The sequence below is a fragment of the Erithacus rubecula genome (assembly GCF_903797595.1).
Source record: "Erithacus rubecula genome assembly, chromosome: 11".
Lineage (NCBI taxonomy): Eukaryota > Metazoa > Chordata > Aves > Passeriformes > Muscicapidae > Erithacus > Erithacus rubecula.
In genome coordinates, this window is record NC_136663.1 from 19,175,704 (window position 1) to 19,194,491 (window position 18,788).

Below are 18,788 nucleotides of genomic sequence, written 5' to 3' on the forward strand. Positions count from 1 at the left end.
GTTTGGTCAATGAAACAGAGTGCAAAAACATAACAGGTTTATTTTCATTTCAAACTCAAACATAATATCTCTTGGGTCATGCTAATGCTCACAGGCATCTGAATCGGTTCTGAAAATGTCGATCCATCTCAGGATGTGCAGTTGTGGTGAGATTCAGTAGAAGGCCCCCTTTGCCTTGTGCATGGAGGCATTTTCCAAGAGTACAGCACCAAATGGTTTGTTACATGATAATAATGTCACTCAGCCTGCTGTCCCACGTAACCCTGTCAGGTTAGAGCTGCAGTATTGCATAGACGGGTAGGAGGAAGGAGTGATTTCTGAGAACTTTATTCTCATTTTTACTGTAATTTTGGTTATGGAAAGACCTATATGCTTCAGACATAATTACAGCAGAAAAAGTGTCTACAGTACTCTAATATAAAAAGGTAAAAATGATTGTGTTTATTGTATTTAAGAGTCAGTGTAAAAAGTACTTTTCCGGTATTATTGATATCTGTAAGACAGTGAAGTGCACAAGGAAACTTCATGTTGCATCTTCTTTCTAACTTTTCTCTCTCCTCAGATGTATTTTGCAATTTGATTTAAATATCCTGAAGTTCCTCATGTCCAGATTTGTTGCTCAAAACCAGAGTGCACTTTCTTCATCCTGCCCCATAACTAGGTGAATTCTTGGAGCAGCCCTCGTAAGACTTTCCTTATGGTCCGTGACTTGGAGACCAGCAATCCATGCTGGCACAGAATGCCCTGCAGACAGTCAGTTGTCTTCTTCCAAGTATTTGTCTGGACAGTGTTACTGAAATGGAGGCGAGGGTGTTATCTCATGTCTTCCACTTCTGCTCCTTTTTTTAACAGGATTTTCTGCTTCCTTGACCATCTTTGAGCCCACAGTCTGGCAAAAGCCTGCAAGTGTTGTCCTGCATTTGTTGAAAGAACAGATTTGATTGAGAGAATGAGCGATCTCCTAAAGCTGTGCTGGTTTGGGGCACGTCGGGGAGGTTGGTTTCATGCAGGTGAGTGAAAGAACAAGGAGTGGGTGTTACTGGGTCTCAACTTCATATTTGAGGACTTGCGAGTAGAAGCTGTGGTTGGCGTTCTCGTGCACCATCACAAACACCTCTCTGCACCCCGAGGTGCTGCAGGTTCCCTCCCAGACACCCTTCTTCTGGGTGAGGGGGTAGGTGTTCTCAGCCTGGACCAGCACCTTGGCAATGCCGTGCATTTTGAGTCTGAACTGGACGTTGCGGTTGGCCGGCAGCAGCCCCGAGAGCGGCTCCAGGATCTCGTAGTCCTGCAGCCACTTGCTGTAGCTCTGGGGGAAGGCCGGCCACTTCACCTCCGTGTTCAGGCACCTGATGAGGTAGTTGAAGACGTAGTCGTAATTACCAGGGTCCGACCTCTTCCTGGAGTAGATTTTGAGGACGAAGCTCCCCGCGTGCGGGAGATGCACCTTCAGCTCGATCTGGCTCCTGCGCCGGATCTGCAGCACGTGCCGCCGGCCCATGTCCTCGGCCAGGCTGGCGCCGTCGCCGTGCAGCGAGGTCAGCACGCTGATGTCCTTGCCCAGGGTGAAGGTGAAGGAGCAGCGGCCGTCGTTGGTGTGCAGCACGGGCTGGCTCTGCGAGGGCCGCAGGAAGCCCTGGCGCTCCGAGAACCAGCTGGGCCCCACGGGCTGGTGCAGCTCCTTGGGGAAGCGCATGGCCTTGTCCACCGACTCGCACTCCACCACGTACTCCACCACGCACTTGTAGACGTCATCCGAAGCCTCGGCCTTGGAGGGCTTGGCAAAGATCTCCAGCTTGTGGCTCCCTGTCTTCTGTGGGTAGATATCCAGCTTCATTCCGTGCTTTTCCAAAGTCATCAAACCCTGCTCTTCTGCTCCCTTCAGCTTAAACATGAATAACATGCTGGAACGGCAGTCCACGGACACAGAGGCTTTTCCATTTACTGGGAAATGCAAAAGAAAAGAGGCTGCATAGGAGTGTCAGTGCAGTTTTTCATGTACCTCCCGTTCTGGGAGGACTAATCTGGCCCAATAAGTTGCTGCTTCTCTAGAAGTACAGCCAAGAACTGCAACTGGCAGGTCACAGCTTGTCAGCTGTCTGCTTGGACCAGTGCTCCTCAGAAAGAATGAGAGTGGCCTTTGCTTGGGAGATGTGCATTTATCCTGTTCTGATACACCCTGACATGGAGCTGTGGTCTGACAGAATGTGAAAGCCTGTGGGAAATATAACTGAAAATACCATCAGGCCACATTGGATGGGGTTTGGGGCAACCTGGTCTAGTAGAGGGTATCCCTGCCCATGGTAGGGGTTTGGAACGAGAGGGCCTTTAAGGTCCCTTCCAACTCAAACCATTATGGAATTCTGTAATTCTGTGATCATGAAGGGCTGAATTAGAAGTGATTAGACCAAATTGCCAGCCCAGTAGCTGCTCCCAGGAGCTTCAAAGTACAGGAACTCTCCAGTATGTACATATGAGATTAATCTACCTCTTGTGGGCCTGTTCCCAAACAGCTTGAAGTCTTCATTACGTCCTAAAATGTTGATGGCCATAAGTTTTAACTCTATTCTTAGCATTCACAAATTAGGCATCCAGTTAAGTTCCTGCAGCTCTTGGAAAATCCAAGGGAGGGGTTCTTAAATGTGGACCTTGTTCAGTTGTGGTACCTGAGTGGTTTTACATTAAAAGAGCTGCTGGATTCACTCATGTTACTCAGTACTGCCTGGAGAGGTGCACAGTGGTGTGTGTTGGATGTGGAATGCATGGGGGAAGGAGCTCCATGGCTTCTCCATTACCTGTTTGGATGATGGGAGTCTCTGGGTGTGTGGCCAGCAGCCCCAGCATGTAGAAGTTGCTGTTGTGCAGCATGTTGTTCTCAAACTCCTTCAGCGTCAGCGTGGGCTTAAGAAGCTGCCAGTTACTGTTATCTGGGAAGTGATTGTTAATGAACAGGGCCGGGTGAGTCAGAAAGTAAAACTCATTGTACCTGGAGAAGGGAGAAATTAGGGAAAATGAGCAATTACAAATAGTGCATTCTTCCCCCACACGGTGGTGGTGGTTTCAGCAGGAGGATGTTGGAGCGGTTCGAGCTGCTGATAAACTGAGATCCGTGGGTTTGAAATTCCCCAGGCAGAGAAGAAACCTGAGCTTTGGTCTTCTGTTTCCAGGGCAAATGCTGAGCTTTGGGATATAAACCCTGGGTATTTGCACTATTCCCTTGCACCCACAGGCTCCTAGAAACAGAGGGAGGCACTGGGTGTTGACTGCAATCAATTCACAAAAGCTGTGACTAGAGTGCCACAAGCTATTGCCTAAACTGAAGATGTGACAACAAACCCAGCTGGCTTTTAGCAGTTTGTGACTTGCTGCTCATGGCTACTACCTCTCTACAGACTATGCTCCATGCCTTGCACAGGCAGCCTGGTACCTTGCTCATGGCTTTGGGTCTTCCTGTAGCACCAAATGTGTCTGTTCAGTTTGCCAATCCCATCAGCTTTCCTTCTGCCTTTGTGGAGGGTTTATGTACTAAGATAGAGAGGATCCTTTACCTGTAGGTGAACTTGGTGAAGGAATCATCCACAGAACCACTCCCCCAGGTGCTGTCCAGTAAGTGCCACCTTCCCTCAAGGTAGACAGCATTCCAGGCATGGTCAGAGTCCCCTGTGAAGGTCTGCCCTGTCTTGTACCCGTGCCCCTTGGCATGTCCTGAAAGCTTCTTGCACTGAATCCCTGCAAGACTGAAAGGAAATTATAAGCTGTAGCAGGAGAGTTGTGTTTTAAACCTGTCAGGTACTTCTGGGGAAGGAGAAAAGGTGATGATGCCTGAGGTGATGGGTGGGGCTGTTTGTTTTTGTAGTCTTTGCACAGAGACTCAGCATCCTGCTGGATGCTTTTTTCTCTGCCTTTTCTCTCCCAATTTTGCATATTCTCTGTCTTTTTGCCTGATGCATCATCAATTCAGCACTGTTAGAGGATGGCAAGATAAAGTGTGCTTAATTGCTCTCTGTCTTGTTACTCAGTGGAATCCCTTTGCTGCTGTCCACAATTAGCCCATGTAATTATAAATTAAAAGCACAGGCTGTTCTCTCCCCGTGACAGTGGGCCTGGTGTTTGACACCAGCTAAGGTATCTCAGACCTCATGGGATTGTGGATGCTGATTTAGTTTCCTGAAAGAATGAGCTTGTTCTTGCCCAGGGTAGAAATGATTAAATAGTCTCTTTCTAAAACATGATGAATACCTGCGTGGATGTGTAAATAAGATTTAAATAAGCACTGTGTTAATAAGCTCTCTGCTGATGGATTCTAACATTGGCATCTTATTTCACCATTAATCTAAAATTGCTTCACTTGGAGTGTTGTCTTTTGTGTAGGACAGCATTGACATTTTTCTTCCTCATTGAGAAGTGTGTTAAATGGAACAACTACCTTAAGTAATAAAGTGTGCAGGCTTCCAGAGCTAGATTGTCTGCATAATGTGGGTTTAGCTCAGGAGAAAAGTGATATTTATGGGGAAGATAATTAGCATGGTTGTTAAGAAGTCGAGGCCTGATAACAGATACTGGCTGGCAGTTGGCAGTCAGTGGAGCTGGTAGGGAGGGCTGCTTTTCCAGGGAGAGGGTGCTGGTTTCCAGAGGGGGTGGGCACTTCAGCAAAGGAGAGGATGGAGCAGTGATAGTGGCACTGCCTGTCCCATGAGTATCCAGAACAAACAGGCCAGGCTGGAAGGAATGCTATGGAGAAACCTGGTGCTGCAGGTGGTCTGGAAAGCCCTTGTCAGCCCACAGACCCCTGTGAGTGAAATTCTAATGTGGAGCTGGGCAGTAAATCTGGAACAACTCCACTGACAAGACTGGTGAGAGCTTGGATTTGCATGATGTAACTGAGACTAGGAGCTGGCCAGGGAGCTTTAGTGAAGATTTGATCCTAGGAGTTTCAAGGAGCTAAGTACCAAATTCCCACTAATTTCATGGGGATTGGCATCTAATCCTTCCAGGCTTCTCTAGACATTCTTGTTAGCTGGGATATTCAGAGGGAACATTAAGGGACAAGTTCTGCTCTCACAGTGCTCTCAATTACAGTCAATGTTGGCAAAGCAGGAAGAAGAGTTTGTGCTTGGATGTGTTCAAAGTTCTCAAAATAAAGACCAGAGCATTTAAACTGGCCTGTCTAGTAATGGACTGACAAAAATCCAAGCTAAAACATCCTGTAAAGGAGCAATTCTGTATTGGTGAAAAGAGTGCTCATGTGTCTCACGTCAATGACTTCATACAGATAAATTAAGCAGGCAGAGAGAAGATTGGGAAGATCTCCAGGATTGGTTGAATTGGCAGTGTGAGGTTGAAGATGACCTAGATACAAAATGGACTGGAAGAACTGAATTAAGAAACAGTTGGCAACATTTGCTTGGTGCAGCAAAGAGATTAAACACAGAGTTGCTTTTCTGCCTCAAAAACAGTAGGAAATTGTCTCTTACTACAGGCGTCACTGGAATTCAATGGCATCTTCTTCCCTTTGATTTTAGGTTGACTTTGATCATTTCATCTAAAAAAGGAGTAAATCTGGCTTCTCCAGAAAGAGACAGAATGGTTTATGCTCGTGGTAGGTAGGTGTACGCCTCTGTGCCTGAAAAGAAGGAAAGCTACTGCCTGCAGGAAACAGGAAAGCAAGAGGATGTGAAATCTGGAATATTTACAGACTGGTTAGGAAGAAGGAGCAGCAAGCTAACTGGTCAGAGCCCCTTTGAGGCCAACTTTGCTCCTAGAGCTGCTGAAACCTCTCCTGGGAAAATAATTGTAGTGCCTTCATCACTAACCCTGGTGAGTGAGTGTCTCCCAAATTCTAGGCTGCAAGATTTGCCCTAAATTGGATTCATAATTTGCACAGCTTCACTCAGCCATGCTACCTCCTCAAGTCTGCTTGTCAGCTGTGAAGCCAGTTCTTGATAAGTGCTGCTGAAATATTGGTCAGGAACCTGTGTTTGCATTCATTGCTATCACACCTGATGTTTGGAAAGTGATGCCTTATGGCCAGCTTCCCACTATCTGTGCCCACCTTTCCTCTGTGACAGCAATCTCAGCTAATGGGAGGAAGTGTGGCTGCCAAAGCTGTGGTCAGAGGTGACAGTGTTGTGTCTGCAACAGGAATTGTTCCCTCTGGCACTGGGACAAGTAGGACTCAATCAACGTCAGCCCTTGCCTTCAGCAGGACTTTTGGGGTGACTCCTGGTGTCTGGAAAATTGGTTTGTTTGTTCAAGTTCCCTCACAGGAGCTAGAAAAACAAGGCATTTTAAAACACCTTTCCCCCCAAAAACCTGCTCTGAAAAGCCCTTCTATAGGATGAGCACTCTGCCTTTCTGTTAGACTCAGTGTAAGAGCAGCACAGAGCACAGGGAGAAGGGATGAGGAGATCTCTGTGCAAGAAAGGGGAGTTGTCTTTAAGTACAGTTTTTCACAACAGGAGCTAAACATTTTGCTAATATTTGACAATATAATAGTCTTGATGACTGGGAGGTTTCCTGAATCACATAGTGACTAATCAGCCTGGAACTGAGGAATTGCGAGTAAATCAACAGAGCCTTTAAATAGTCAGAGATATCCTTGGAAAGATTAATGCTTTTAATGAACTAAGCATATGCTTTTTAATGAACAGATGCAAATTCCCCCCTTCTCACTACTAATAACTGTTCCATAGGATGCAGCTATAAATGCATACTTCAACATCCTATTTCTTTACTCTTTAGAAAACAAGATCCAATGTCATAGAATGGTTTGGGTTGGAATGGACCAAATGTCTATTGTGGGATATGTTGCTGGCTGGAAGCATTTACCACTTCAGCATCTGGCACAATCTGCTGGGTTTTTTTTTTTAATCTCTCCTTTTCCCTGTAGATTTTGTCTGTTCCATGTTGAAAACCTCTAATCCTTTTGGATGGTGTGGAAAGCCAATTGTTACTTACATGTGCTATTAATAACTAGTCTTTGATTTTTGCAATGGAATGGAAGCCTCTTCCTGGGAAGACCATCTTACAAGCCCACTGTTTGAGGATTATTTTAGGAAGTCCCTTCCAATCTCCTGTCCCAGAGTTGTAAGGTCCAGTTTTCTCCTTCTGGGCAAACCTTCTGCTTAAGGCTGATCCCCAAACCTCCAAGCACCTTCATTGTTTTCCTTACTGTGGATTTTGGGGGTGGTTCTCCTTTCCTTAGAAACTGGGACTGGGGCTGCATCCCTGTGTTTGCTACCAAGGAAGGGGCTTTGTGACTGTAAAGCCCTGCTCTGTGGGGAAGTTCAGGTGACTCATCCCCAGTGAAGTCCATGAGAAGAAAGGATTTTAGTCATCAAATGCCAATGGTAGCTACAAAATGGGAGTTGCAGTGGCCTCAACAGAACAGAGTGGTAAGTGCCAGGGAGTGTCCCTGGGGTGTTCCTGGAGGGGACAGGGCATCTCCAGAGGGCTTAGGGAAAAGTTCCTCCTGGGACTCTGCCTACCACTTGCAAGGGAGCATGTTGGAGACAGCACTCCTTGTTCAAGTCTTGCAATGCTTTTAACCTTCACATCCAGATACCCCAAGGAAAATCCTACTTCTTCTAATCAAATTATCTCCATGTTTTCATCTGCCATTATGTTAATGCAATGCGAAGCTCAGCAGATGGCACCAAGTAAATTATGCTGGGGAGGGGGGGGAGGGAGTGGAGGAGAGAGCAAAATTGACCTTTCTAGGACTTGCTGTTTTTCCACAGCATGGTTGGAAAGCTCAAGTTCCACGTCCTGCTTAAAGTCACATCAGTCAATGCAAAGGCAGACAGGATAGGCACAGAGATGACAAAGAATGTTATCTCTGCCTGGCATTGAATGTTTCTGAACTTAATTTACCTGCACATATGTTCAAAGAGCTCGGCATAGCCCTCACAAATGCTCTTGCCCATCTGAAACACATCTCTGGGCTTGCTGGACAGCTGGCTTTTGTTGTGGTAGCCCACGACGTCGTATTCTGGGGAAGGAACAGAGGCAGAAGTTCATCCAACAGCCTGAGACAATGGGACTGATGGGCAGCAGGAGCAGCACTCGGGTTGCTGGAGCAGAGGGGAATGAGTGTGGCTGTGCTGGGGAGGGTGGCCTGGGCTCTGCTGGCACAGGGACAGCTCTGTCCTGCATCCCCCTGTGCTCTAAGCTTGGCTGGGGTTCAGCAGCTGAATCCAAGTGGGAGGAAAACTGATTTTTGGAAAAAAAGTGTGTCCTTAGGAATTGCCCTCAAGTGGAAGATCTACAGTCTGAAGAGCTCCCTGTATAAACCAGAACATGCTGCATTTGAAGGAGTGGGATTGGTGTTACCTCAAAAGAAACCACTGAGACTTCTGCATTCTTTACAAGCAATTTATGTTAAAGACACTTGACAAGCAGATTGTTGGGAAACACTTGAAGTGGTTTGTTGCAAGTGAGTCACAGAATTGTAGAATGGTTTGGGTTGGAGGGGGCATTAAAGCTAATCTCATTCCAATCCCCTGCCAGGGGAGGGACACCTTCCATTAGACCAGGCTGCTCCAAGCCCTGTCCAGTCTGCTTATATCAATACCTGGAAGCTCAGGAAATCTTGATTTGTTGGAATGAGTATACAACAGCAGCACAGCAGAAACCCTTCAGAGCTTGTGCAACTGGTCTGGGAAGGTTAATTCAATACCAACAACCTTGGCCCTGTCCACAACCTCTTTCTTAAAATACAGATGTATTTTTCTGACAAAGCTCTCAGGAATGCTGCATCAGCTGGTTCCCCCTCCCCTTGGTGCTGCAGCAGAGGAAGAAAAGCAGCAGCAGGCTGTGTGTGTGCTTTGATGAAATGCTGCCACTGCTTGTGTTCTATCTGAGGAGCTGGGCTGGTGCCTCTATGGTGTTGGCACTGGGAAAGGCTGGCTGCTCCACCCTGGCTGTGCACTGACCATCAGCAAAGCCACAGGGCACTCTGAGGGGTGCTGGCTCCATGGGCCTTTCCATTTGTGCCACAAATGACAGCTAAAAGAATGATTTCCTTTAGTGCTGATGCTACGTGGACATAGCAGCCCATCACATGCTGGAATTGAAGAGAGTGGGAAGAGATGCCCAGAGAGCACTGCTCTCACTTAAAATCCATCCAAGGAGGGAGTTTATGTTATCAGTGCAGTTCCAGGATAGATACATTGCATTTTTGCCTGCAGATTTAAATTCCCAACTCTGTTTCTTTTCTGTGTGCGCAAATAGGGGTCAGTCTCACAGGAAGGAATGATAACCAGGGCCATGGTGGTGTAAAAGATCTTGTGAGGAGATCCCCAGCACAGCTGCTAAGGCCAGAGACAGCCCCTGAGTGTTGAGGATTATGGATGGACTCCAACCAAGCCTGGCCCAGGTAGTGTGGGCAGAAATGGGTTAACAGTGGAAAAACAGAATAACCAGTGCTGGGTGAGTCAAAGCCTGGGCTTCAGCACATGCAGTGAAATCAACACTCTCCATATTTCAGGGCAAGACTAAAGCAGTTTGGGACTGACCTAACCATGCTAACCCTGTTGTTGCTGATCTCAGTAGGAGTAAGATGAGGCCAGTGCTGCCCAAACTGCTCTTTTCCTTTCCATCACTTGGCCTGCACTGTGGCAAGAAGCCTCCTTTGATGTGCCAGATGGGGGAGGCTACAAGTGCTGCCTCCTCTTTCCATCTCCTGGTTATTGTGTAACTCTGGCCTTGGGACTGAGTAGAAAAGGGCGGGGGAACCTGAGTGTTGCAGTTGAAAAGGTGCAGGTACAGGCAGGACCTGCAATCTTACAGGTCCAGTGTGGGACATGGAGCTGGGCAAGGCAGCTGGATGGTTTCTGGTGGTACCTGTGTGACACTGGGACCCTCCCAGAGCAAAGGAACCAGCATCAGACTGTGCTGGAGGGGCTGTATCAGGCTGTGGGGACTTGGCATGGGGATGGAGATCAAACTTAGAATGGTTTGAGTGGCAAGGAACCTTAAAGATCATCTAATTCCAACCTGCCTGCCATGGCCAGGGACAGCTTCCACTGGACCAGTTTACTTCTGAAATCTGGATCATCACCTGCTCTGTGTTCACCCCCTCAAAAGTGGGCTCTGATGCTGTTGGGTGGCTCTGAAGGTGACAAGCAGGCCCCTGGTGTTGGGCAGCCTGGCTTTTGCTCTGGCTCTTGGATGGTAGGACTTGTCTGTTCACACCTCCAATGGAGTTACAGGTTTGTCATGTACATACCAACCTTGTGGGGCCTGGCAGTGTGAGGAGAGGACTGGGAAACAGAGGTGGCAAGAGACCCTCTGGATGTATTTCTGGATAAAAACCTCCAGAAAGCCTTCATTCCACTCCCCACATGGAAATAACCCACAAATACAGAGTAAACTGCCATGGCAGTGGGACAGGGGTGACAGTGACAGCCTAATCCTCAGCTGGAGAGCTCAGCCTACCTATGTGATGGCATATCCACATCCAAATGGCTCGGACCTTTTCCAGGTCAGTCCGGGCTTGTTTCAGCAGGGCTTTGACCAGCTCCTCCACGCTGTTCTTGACATTCACCTGTGTGTGGAGAAAGCATTGCAAGGTCATGGTGAAGAAAACCCTGTGCTAGATTTCCTGTCCTCCCCATCTCTTGTTCTTCTGGAGTCAGTGAGACCCCACCTGCCAGAGACTGCTCTGCCTCCAGCTTCCTTAAAAACAGAGCTACAGTGCTGCAAGTCCATGTATTTTTGGTTATAGTTCCCAGAATGGGATTTCTTTGCTGATAGATAAGGGGAAAAGGTTTTTCACTTGTTTGGGAGATTCTGATGCCATTGCCCCATAGCTCAGCCTAAGCTGGTGCTGGTGCTGGGAGTCAGGTTCATGGGAAGTTAATGCAGGAGAGCTGGGAGGGGGACAGAGGCAAAAGCAAGACTTACTTTTAATGCGTAGTCATCCAGCTTCTTAAATTTCTCCAAATCTACTGGCATGGATTTCAAAGAGGATTTGTCCCATGGATATACTGGGAAGAAAGGAGTTGTCATTGTTTTGGGAAGGGAGGGAGTGTTTTTCCTGGCAGTATGGTGGAACAGGGGACAGAGTGCTGCCTGGCCATGGAGCCATCCATCAGCGGGTGCTTAGGGAGCAGAGGACACGAGGGCACCCGCAGGAGGGCCCTGCCAGCTGCATGGAGAGCAGGAGCCATCCTGTCTAGACTGCTAGGATTTGTGCAGTGCTCCAGTGTGAGCTGCCCTGCAACTTTGGCACTGCATTACAGCATGGAAAATCCTGGGATACTGTATGGACTGTGCAAGCCTTAGAAAACACGTGACTTCTTAAAAAACCCCAGCAATAAAGAGCTGGGTTTCTCCAGAAGTTTTGCATGGTAAAGGGCCACAATTGTGCAGGCATTCAGGCCCATGAGGAATGTAACACTGGAGCAGTTGGACTGAACCTGCTGTGCCTACGCTCTGCATCTTTGCAGGTTCTGAGCTCCTGGTTCTACTCAGTGTGAACAAAGGGTTAATAACTTGCTCTAATTAACCAGATAACTGAATTTCTTTTTAACAGTCTTGGAATGAGCTGACACTGCTGTCTCCTATGGGGAATGGATGGACGCATCTCTGTGCTGGGCAGGCACCTGTCTGCCAAAATCAGCATGTAGACACACAGCACCTATTTCTTAATAGGCTGGTTTGTTTATCTGCATTTACCCTGAAAAGAGATTTTACATGACCTAAAGAGAGAGAAAGCAGATTTACACATTTAAAGGTTCCCACTCTCTGCAGCTCTGAAAATTACTTTTTGCCTTTTTGGTAAGGGGATGGTCTTTTTATTTCAGTGTGGTTATCAGGTTTTGTTATCAGGTTTTATCTGCAGAGCTCTCTGCAGGAGCAGGACCCACAGCACCTCGGACAGTCCTGTGAGCTGTGCCTGGTTGCCTTCCCGGGACAGGGAGCCTTGGGCAGGTGTGACAAAAGGCACTCCCCCTGCCACCCCAATGGGCAGGGCTTGGGGAGCTGAGCGCTGCTCGGGCTAAGGGATAGTTACCGTGGAGGTCCTTTGCTCCCGGGGGCCGCGGGGCCTCAGTCTTCTGGAAACCTGCAAAGCAGAGAAAGGAGAGGGAGGGAGGAGAAAAAGGAAAAACTGAAAGGAAAAAGGAGGAAAAAAAGACAACTAGGAATGAATTATTGTGGAGAGCACAATTGGGTGAAAAAAGCTGGAATTGAGGCTCTTCTTTGCCCATTCCCTTATATTTGGCCATGGATGTCAGCACCCTGTGAAGTGTGCTCTGCATCTCCTCCCTGCCATCCCTCAGAACCCACATTCCCCAGCACACTGGCATCTCCTGCTCTAGCCTGAGGGCTGGGAACACCAAACCCCAGCCCAAAATGGTCAAACCTCCCCAGGCATGGAAGAAGGGAGTGCTGAGCTCCAGAGCTGTTGGATATCCACAGTGGGAGCTCTGTGGCAGCTGGGAGATTGCAGAGGGACACTGGAGTGTCACCACTCCTTACCCCAGGGCCAGAGGAGGAGGAGACACCCACACCCCAAGGGCAGAAGGGTTTTGCTCCTCAAGCCCCAGAGCCCTTTAGCAGCCTCCCCATGGGAGGAATGAGCCTGTCTCCTCCCGGGAGCAGCCTCCCAGGGGAGGGAGAGCTTGGAGACACCGTGGTAGAGCAGACCCTCACCTTTGTTGTCGTGTCCTCTCAGCCTCTGGGAACCTGCAACAAGCCAGGCAGGGTTAGTGGGATCCCCTGAGCCCTGCCCAGATTCCCTGGATATGGGGAAGGGGAGGGAGCATGGGCTGAGCCTTGGACAGGAGTTAAAGCTGGGGCTGTACCTTTACCCAAGGAGAGTCTCTTGATGAGGGGGCTGGTATCCTCGTCGTGAATCTCCACTGTCACTTGGGTTCCTGCAGGAAACAATGATAAACTCCCTAAAAAGGGAAAACTAACCAGGATGTGGAGGAGAGGGCAGGAGTGCCTGCCAAGGCAGCTTTTAACTTTGGACAAAGCAGCAGCTCTGGTGATAGCCAAGGTTTATCACCATATTAAAGAGCTCTTGATGGAGCTACAGCAAGCAGAGAATCAATGCCTTTCATTGATTTTTCTTGGAATTAAACAGAGAAAGGTTTGAAGTGATGAAAAAGGTTGGATTTGTGATACTAAAATGTCTGGCAAAGGCCATTGTCTGTAAGATGCAGCATCCTGGAGGAACCAGCTGTGGTCCAGGCATGCCCTGATGCTCCAGAAAAACCTCTCCTGGAAACCTGCTCTCCGGTCTTTAAAGTTTCAGAGAGGGAAGTGCCAGAGAAAGGGTGAGGGAAACTCTTACAAAAACTACCTGAACTTTCTGACAGAGACTGCACTTTTTGGCAGATATTTCAGAAGGGTTTGCAGCTCTCGGGGTTCCCTGGAGGAGCTCCATGTGCTGCTGGGCTTCTCTTTTGGATCAGGCAGAAGTTACTCAGGACACTGAAGGTCAAGATGTCAATGCACCTGGGGGCTGCCATCCAAATCATACCTCCTACACATTTATCAAGAGCCTCATGACATTTGGGGGTTTTTCTTTAAAGTCAGCTCATGGAACTGGCTAATTAACTGGTGGAATCTGCATTCTCATCAAAGAATAAGTTTTTCTGCAGCATTCACCCTTAGAAAAGTGAAGTTTCTCCTGTGATTATGCAGAGAGATACAATGTCCTTAAAGTCTCAAAACCAGAAAGCAAGAAAAATTGTATAAGCTGTAAAACCTAAATCTTAGAGCTTGAGTCCATTTCTAGGATGGTTGCAGATGTCAGGGTGTCAGAACAGAGCTGGCTGGTGTATTTTGTGAGTTAATTCAAAGATAAAATGAAGTTGTTTCTCAAAGAGAAAACTTTATGCAAATGGTTTGATTCCCTTAAAGTTTTTATTTTTTCAGGGATCCTTTTTATTGCTCAGGATTATTTTTACTTTGCTTTTTTTGTGAGTTTTCTCCCCTACTATCACTCTCTAAGTTTTCCACCATAAATTAAAATTCTTTGTTTTCAAGAAACAAACATACTGGTGATGAATGCCTTCTGCTGATGAGTTTAAAAGGCATTTAACAAATGAAAAATGTAAATCCACAGGAAATTTTCAACATGCTATATAATTGTGTTAAAAACTGGTGGTATGAAATGGTTGCTGGTGCTTTTATGATCTTTTATTTAATTATTTCTGATAGAGATATCCTTCATAAAGAATCATAGAATGATTTGTGTTAGAAGGACCCTAAATATCCAACTCTTTGCCACAAGCTCAGAGAAGCACTTGCTGTGACAAGTCCTTGGCCAGCAGGTGCTTTGAGGGGCAGCTGTCCCAGGGTGGGATATTTTCTTTATTTTGGAACTTTCTGAGGTTTTTTCATTGGACAAGAGCTTGGGAGCTCAGTGAAGCCCTGCTGTGTCTCTGGGGTCAGCACTTACCTTTGCCAGGGCCCGAAGTGATGGGTGGTGTCTGCTGACGGGGATGTGTGGGGCTGTGCTGCTGGCCTGGGGGGCAAAGGGAAACATCTCAGTGCCTTGGAGGGAGCAAACAGTCAGCAAGGATGGGGTTAAATCAGCCCTGCTCAGCAGTGAGGCAAGGAACCACTCAGGAAGCTCACCCCTGTTGAGCAGAGGGATGCTCCAGCCCAGCCTGCTGCTGCTCAGGGCAGGGGTGCTGGAGAGGTGGGTGGGAGGGAAGGGCACTGCTGGGGGCTTGGAGGTGAAGTGGGAACTTTGGTGTGGTTCCACTCATCCTCACCTCACCCTTCTGGGAGACCCTGGCTGTCTTGGATCTGGAGTCCTTGGGGCAGAGGGAGGTGTGGGCAGGACTTGACATGCCAGGGCTCACACAGGGGAAGCAGCACAAGTCTGTGCCCTGGGAGGGAGCAAATGCCAGGGACACCGAGCCTGGGCTCTGGTGGGTGTTGGCCAGGGTGATCTCTTGCTTTTTTCAAAGTGTCCTGGACCCCCATCCCACCAGCCACCAGGAGCCAGGGGGGAGCCTGGATCTCACAGCTTGTCTGAGTCCATTTGTGCCTTGTGGCCATGACAGGGATCAGTCCCCAGAGCAACAGGATGTTGTGGAGTGGGGCCACAGCCTCTTTGACTCAGTGGGACTAGAGATTATATAAGTTTGAAAATCTTGTGGCAGCACAGGGGTTTCAGAGGTCTCACAGGAACACTAAGATGGCTGGTGAAAGGGCAATTCATTAACCCTTGTGATGCCAGGGGAGCCAAAGATCTGACTGCTTCTCTGAATTCCCCTGAATTTATCTGAATTTCTGCCTGAATTCCCCCCTCACAGGGGTTTAAATTGTGCTTAAGGTAGAGCTGCAAGGGAAGGATTCCCATGTGCATGCTAAATACCCCTGCCAATAATTCAGGGTGGGAAATGACCAATACCAGCCTCTTACTCACAGAGGAGGCTCACTCTGCAGCTTTGGTTGCAGAACCTCTTGAGCATGACAGAGGGAGAGAATGCAGGGTGTTTATCTGCTTCCTGGAGTAGAGGCTTTTGTTATCTGTGTTGTAAAACCCCAAAGTAGTGCATTGCCATGAAATATTGCTTGCTCCTAGACTGTGTGCAGCCTCCAGCCACCACTGATTACAGAGGACTTGGGTCAGAGCTCCTGCCAGGCATCCGGCTGGGAGCAGCCGTGGATTTTGCACACTGCTATTGCTTAACCTGTGGAAGCAAAGTTCCTTCTTGGTGCAACTAAAATCCATTGTCTGGTACCATGAGAATTACCTGTGTCTTGCTCTACCTTTGCCCCTGCCTTTCTCTGTTAAGCCATGGGAGGCTTAGACTGCCAGGAAAGCAAGTGGGATGGTTTGAGTCCCTTCCCTGGGAGCTGCTCCATAGTTCTGGGGTCACCTCCTCAGATGCTTCTCCTCAACTATTTTAGGGCAGAAGGCTGGGAATTGGCAGCAGAACAATGAGGTCTAGAATCTACATCATTCCAGGTCAGCAATACCACCTGCCTTGTACTCAATCACTGAGGGGAGGAGATGAAAAAAGGACTGGTGGAGAGATGGTTGAAAAGGTTCTTTGCATCCCCCAGACCCTACTTTAATCTGTGGAGTACTGGGGAAGTCTCTGGAAGCTCTAGCTGCAACCTGAGCAATTTGGGGCACTGAATTTCCCCTGCCATCAGCTGGCTGTGAAATGTAAGAGCTCCATGCACTTGTAATCTGAGCAAGCTCCATGGCAGGAGAATCCTTGCAGATGGATGTGTGGGGGCTTGGCAGTGCCACCCCTGAGCATCCTGTCCATGGGGCACGGACAGCACGGAGGGAGGGAATGCTTCCCAGGGCCCTCCCTGTGCCTCCACTGGAGCCCCTGGAAGTACTGGAAAGGGATGGGTTGTGAGAAGCATATTTATGCTCAAGAGGCACAGCTTGGAACTTTGGCTTGTGTGCTGGGGTTGGTTTCTCACAGAGGGAGAGGGTGACATACCATTCAGCTCTGTGCCCTGAGGTGCCTGTGATCTGCTGTTTCCATTGCCATCACCCTCCAAACCTGTAACATAGAAATGGGAAATTGGCAGGGTCCTCCTGGACTGAAGTGTTGGTGCTGCCTGAAGGCCAAGCACCCCAAACCCTTTCATGCAACCCATTACCCAGCTGATGCCAGGTGCCATCAGAATCCACCTTGTCTCATCTGCAGCCTTGGCTTGCAGTTCTTGTTGCTAAAGTGTGAAATACCAGGGGGCAGAAAATGCAATAGTGCAGGCCTAAGCTGCTTTGGTAGAATTTGCTCTTATTTGAGCAGGTGCTGGATGCCATGCTTGATGGAGCATGGACACAGTTTTGTGATAGCTCTGCCTATAGCTGCTAGCCTGGGACTGGTTGTCTGAAAATTCAGCTTCTCTCCCCGGTTTTAGAGCAGGAATACCCATTCTCCTGGAGAGGCTTCCCTTGCAATTGCAGAGCACAGCTGTAGCCTTTTGGAAGACCCTCTGCAGGACAGGGAGCTGGGCCAGGGACACTGTCCCAAACTGTAGCTATAAATGGCTCAGGATAGTGAGCCTCGGAGACAAAGCCTGGGCACGCTGCACACAAAACAGTTCTGCTCCTGTACTCCAGGGCAGTGTGTGCTGGTGTGGGGTAAAACTCTCCCTGCTCCCTCTGCACAGCCCAGAGAGCCCGTGGGGGCCAGTGCAGGACACAGCAAGGTGCAAACACTGCCCTGGGATTAGTGTCCCTGTGTGTCCCTGCTCGTGCACCCGGGGCTGCACGCACTGGAGCTGGACAGGGCAGCTCAGAGCGTGGCTCCAGCAAGGCTCTGCTGCACCAGCGGAGACACGCTGGGCTTCTTCACAGAAGTCGGCATTTTGGAGTTTGGCAGCGTGTGTGCAAAGAGCAGAAAGAGGAGAGGAAGCCCGACTCCTGCTCCAAAGCTGCTGCTTGTCTCCATGTGCAACTGCAGCCCTGCCCTCCCTCGCCCGGTGCAGGCGCGATGTTACCTGCGCCTCGGCCGCCTTCCGTCTGCCCCTCTCGCAGCCCCTTCTCCTTGCTCGCTGCCTCCTCGGGGCGCACGATAAGCAGCAGATTGATGGTGACTGCACTGGCATCTGTCTTAAAGTCCATGGTACCCATCAGCGCATGGCCGGGGCGCCGGTGCTGCCGCCGCTGCGCCCAGCAGCCGCGAGTGCTGCCCAGCCTTGGCAAGGCGAGCGCGCTCCCGCCCAGCGCAGCCCCGGCCCTGCCAGCTGCACCATCGGGGCTCTGCCAAAGCCGACCCTAATGAAGAGGTTACAAGTCACCTTTGAAAGGAAATCGCAGGAGGGATCCGTTTCCTAAAGCAGAGGAAGGAGCTGCGTTTCGGGCGGGGGGGTCTGGTTTCAGAGCGTGCCCCCGGCTCCCTCCCCTCTCTCTGCCCTTTTCAGCTTTAAGCACTTGTCTACACTCAAATCCCCCAGCACCACTGTTCGCTGGGGGGGATTCGCTTCTCGGCGCTGGCACAAATCCTTAAAAGGCTTTCTCTTTGGATCCTGTCTCCCGGCAGAACTCAAAGGATGCTTAGGAGCACAAATAATAATAACTGCTGCAGGAGGAGGGCAGCGGTGCGGAGAAGGGGCTGGAAAGGGAGCACGAACCTTTGAAGTGGGAAGGATCGGTTTCTGCAGGACTGTCTGTCGTGGAGAGGGACAGCAGAGAAGGGAATTGCACGCTTCAACCACGACTGTCCCAAAGGATCCAAAAAACCCCCCCTCTCTGCCCCATCAGCCCGTGAGCCCGGCTGTCTGGGGTAGCTGGACACGGCTGATCAAAAAGGAAAGCCCTGCAAATCCCTGGCTTTCTAGTAACTGTCCCAGCCCACCAAACGGGGGACATGAAGGGTTACAGTGCGGGTTAGACGGGCTCAGCTGGTCCCTGCAGCTCGCAGAAGGGGCTGGCAGGGACACGCGTTCTAATTTTACCACTGGCCCCTGTCCCGGCCGTGCTGCCAGCCCCTGCCTTGGCCGGGGGTCCCAGGGGAGCGACAGCACCTGTGGGCTGAAGGGCTCTCCGGCAGCCTTGGGAAAGGTTGTTGGAGGCACCCGCTGGCAGAGAGGGGGTTTGGGAGGTTGCAATGGGCAGGGTGCCTTTTTGTGGGCTCTGCTGGTGCTTTTCAGGCAGGAGTGTGAGAACAGTGGGCTCCCCTGCCTGCGGGTGGGGAAATTTGTTGTCCTGGATCCACGGGCAGGAGCTGGTGCTACTACCTGGTGTTAGGTTACTGTGTTTGGAGACACGGGTTTTCCCGTGGACGTCTATATAAAACCTGTCCCCTTCCAATCTCCTGCCCCTTTTCTGTTCCTGAGCCCCTTCC

The 18,788-nt window shown here is 49.5% G+C and overlaps 1 protein-coding gene across 1 annotated transcript; it reads right to left on the reverse strand.

Moving 5' to 3' along the window:
- On the reverse strand, positions 1-17,785 carry KY (kyphoscoliosis peptidase). The gene is made up of 12 exons (XM_079315365.1): positions 17,443-17,785; positions 16,434-16,496; positions 14,417-14,482; positions 12,810-12,881; positions 12,658-12,690; positions 12,017-12,067; positions 10,906-10,988; positions 10,438-10,546; positions 7,873-7,990; positions 3,549-3,737; positions 2,796-2,986; positions 1-1,944 (listed from the first exon to the last, which is right to left on the reverse strand). Exons 1-12 carry the CDS (start codon positions 17,573-17,575, stop codon positions 1,037-1,039), a joined length of 2,016 nt encoding a protein of 671 aa, XP_079171491.1. The 5' UTR covers positions 17,576-17,785; the 3' UTR covers positions 1-1,036.
- Positions 17,786-18,788: the final 1,003 nt, after the last annotated feature.

What these genes read in the sequence shown, in the direction of transcription:
- KY (XM_079315365.1), bottom strand. Translation starts at nt 17,575, where the DNA reads ATGGGTACCATGGACTTTAAGACAGATGCCAGTGCAGTCACCATCAAT. An exon ending in GAGAGGACACGACAACAAAG is followed by an intron (nt 12,068 to 12,657) that starts GTGAGGGTCTGC and finishes TCTGCTTTGCAG; the next exon opens with GTTTCCAGAAGACTGAGGCC. An exon ending in TTCACCAAGTTCACCTACAG is followed by an intron (nt 2,987 to 3,548) that starts GTAAAGGATCCT and finishes TCCCTTCTCCAG; the next exon opens with GTACAATGAGTTTTACTTTC.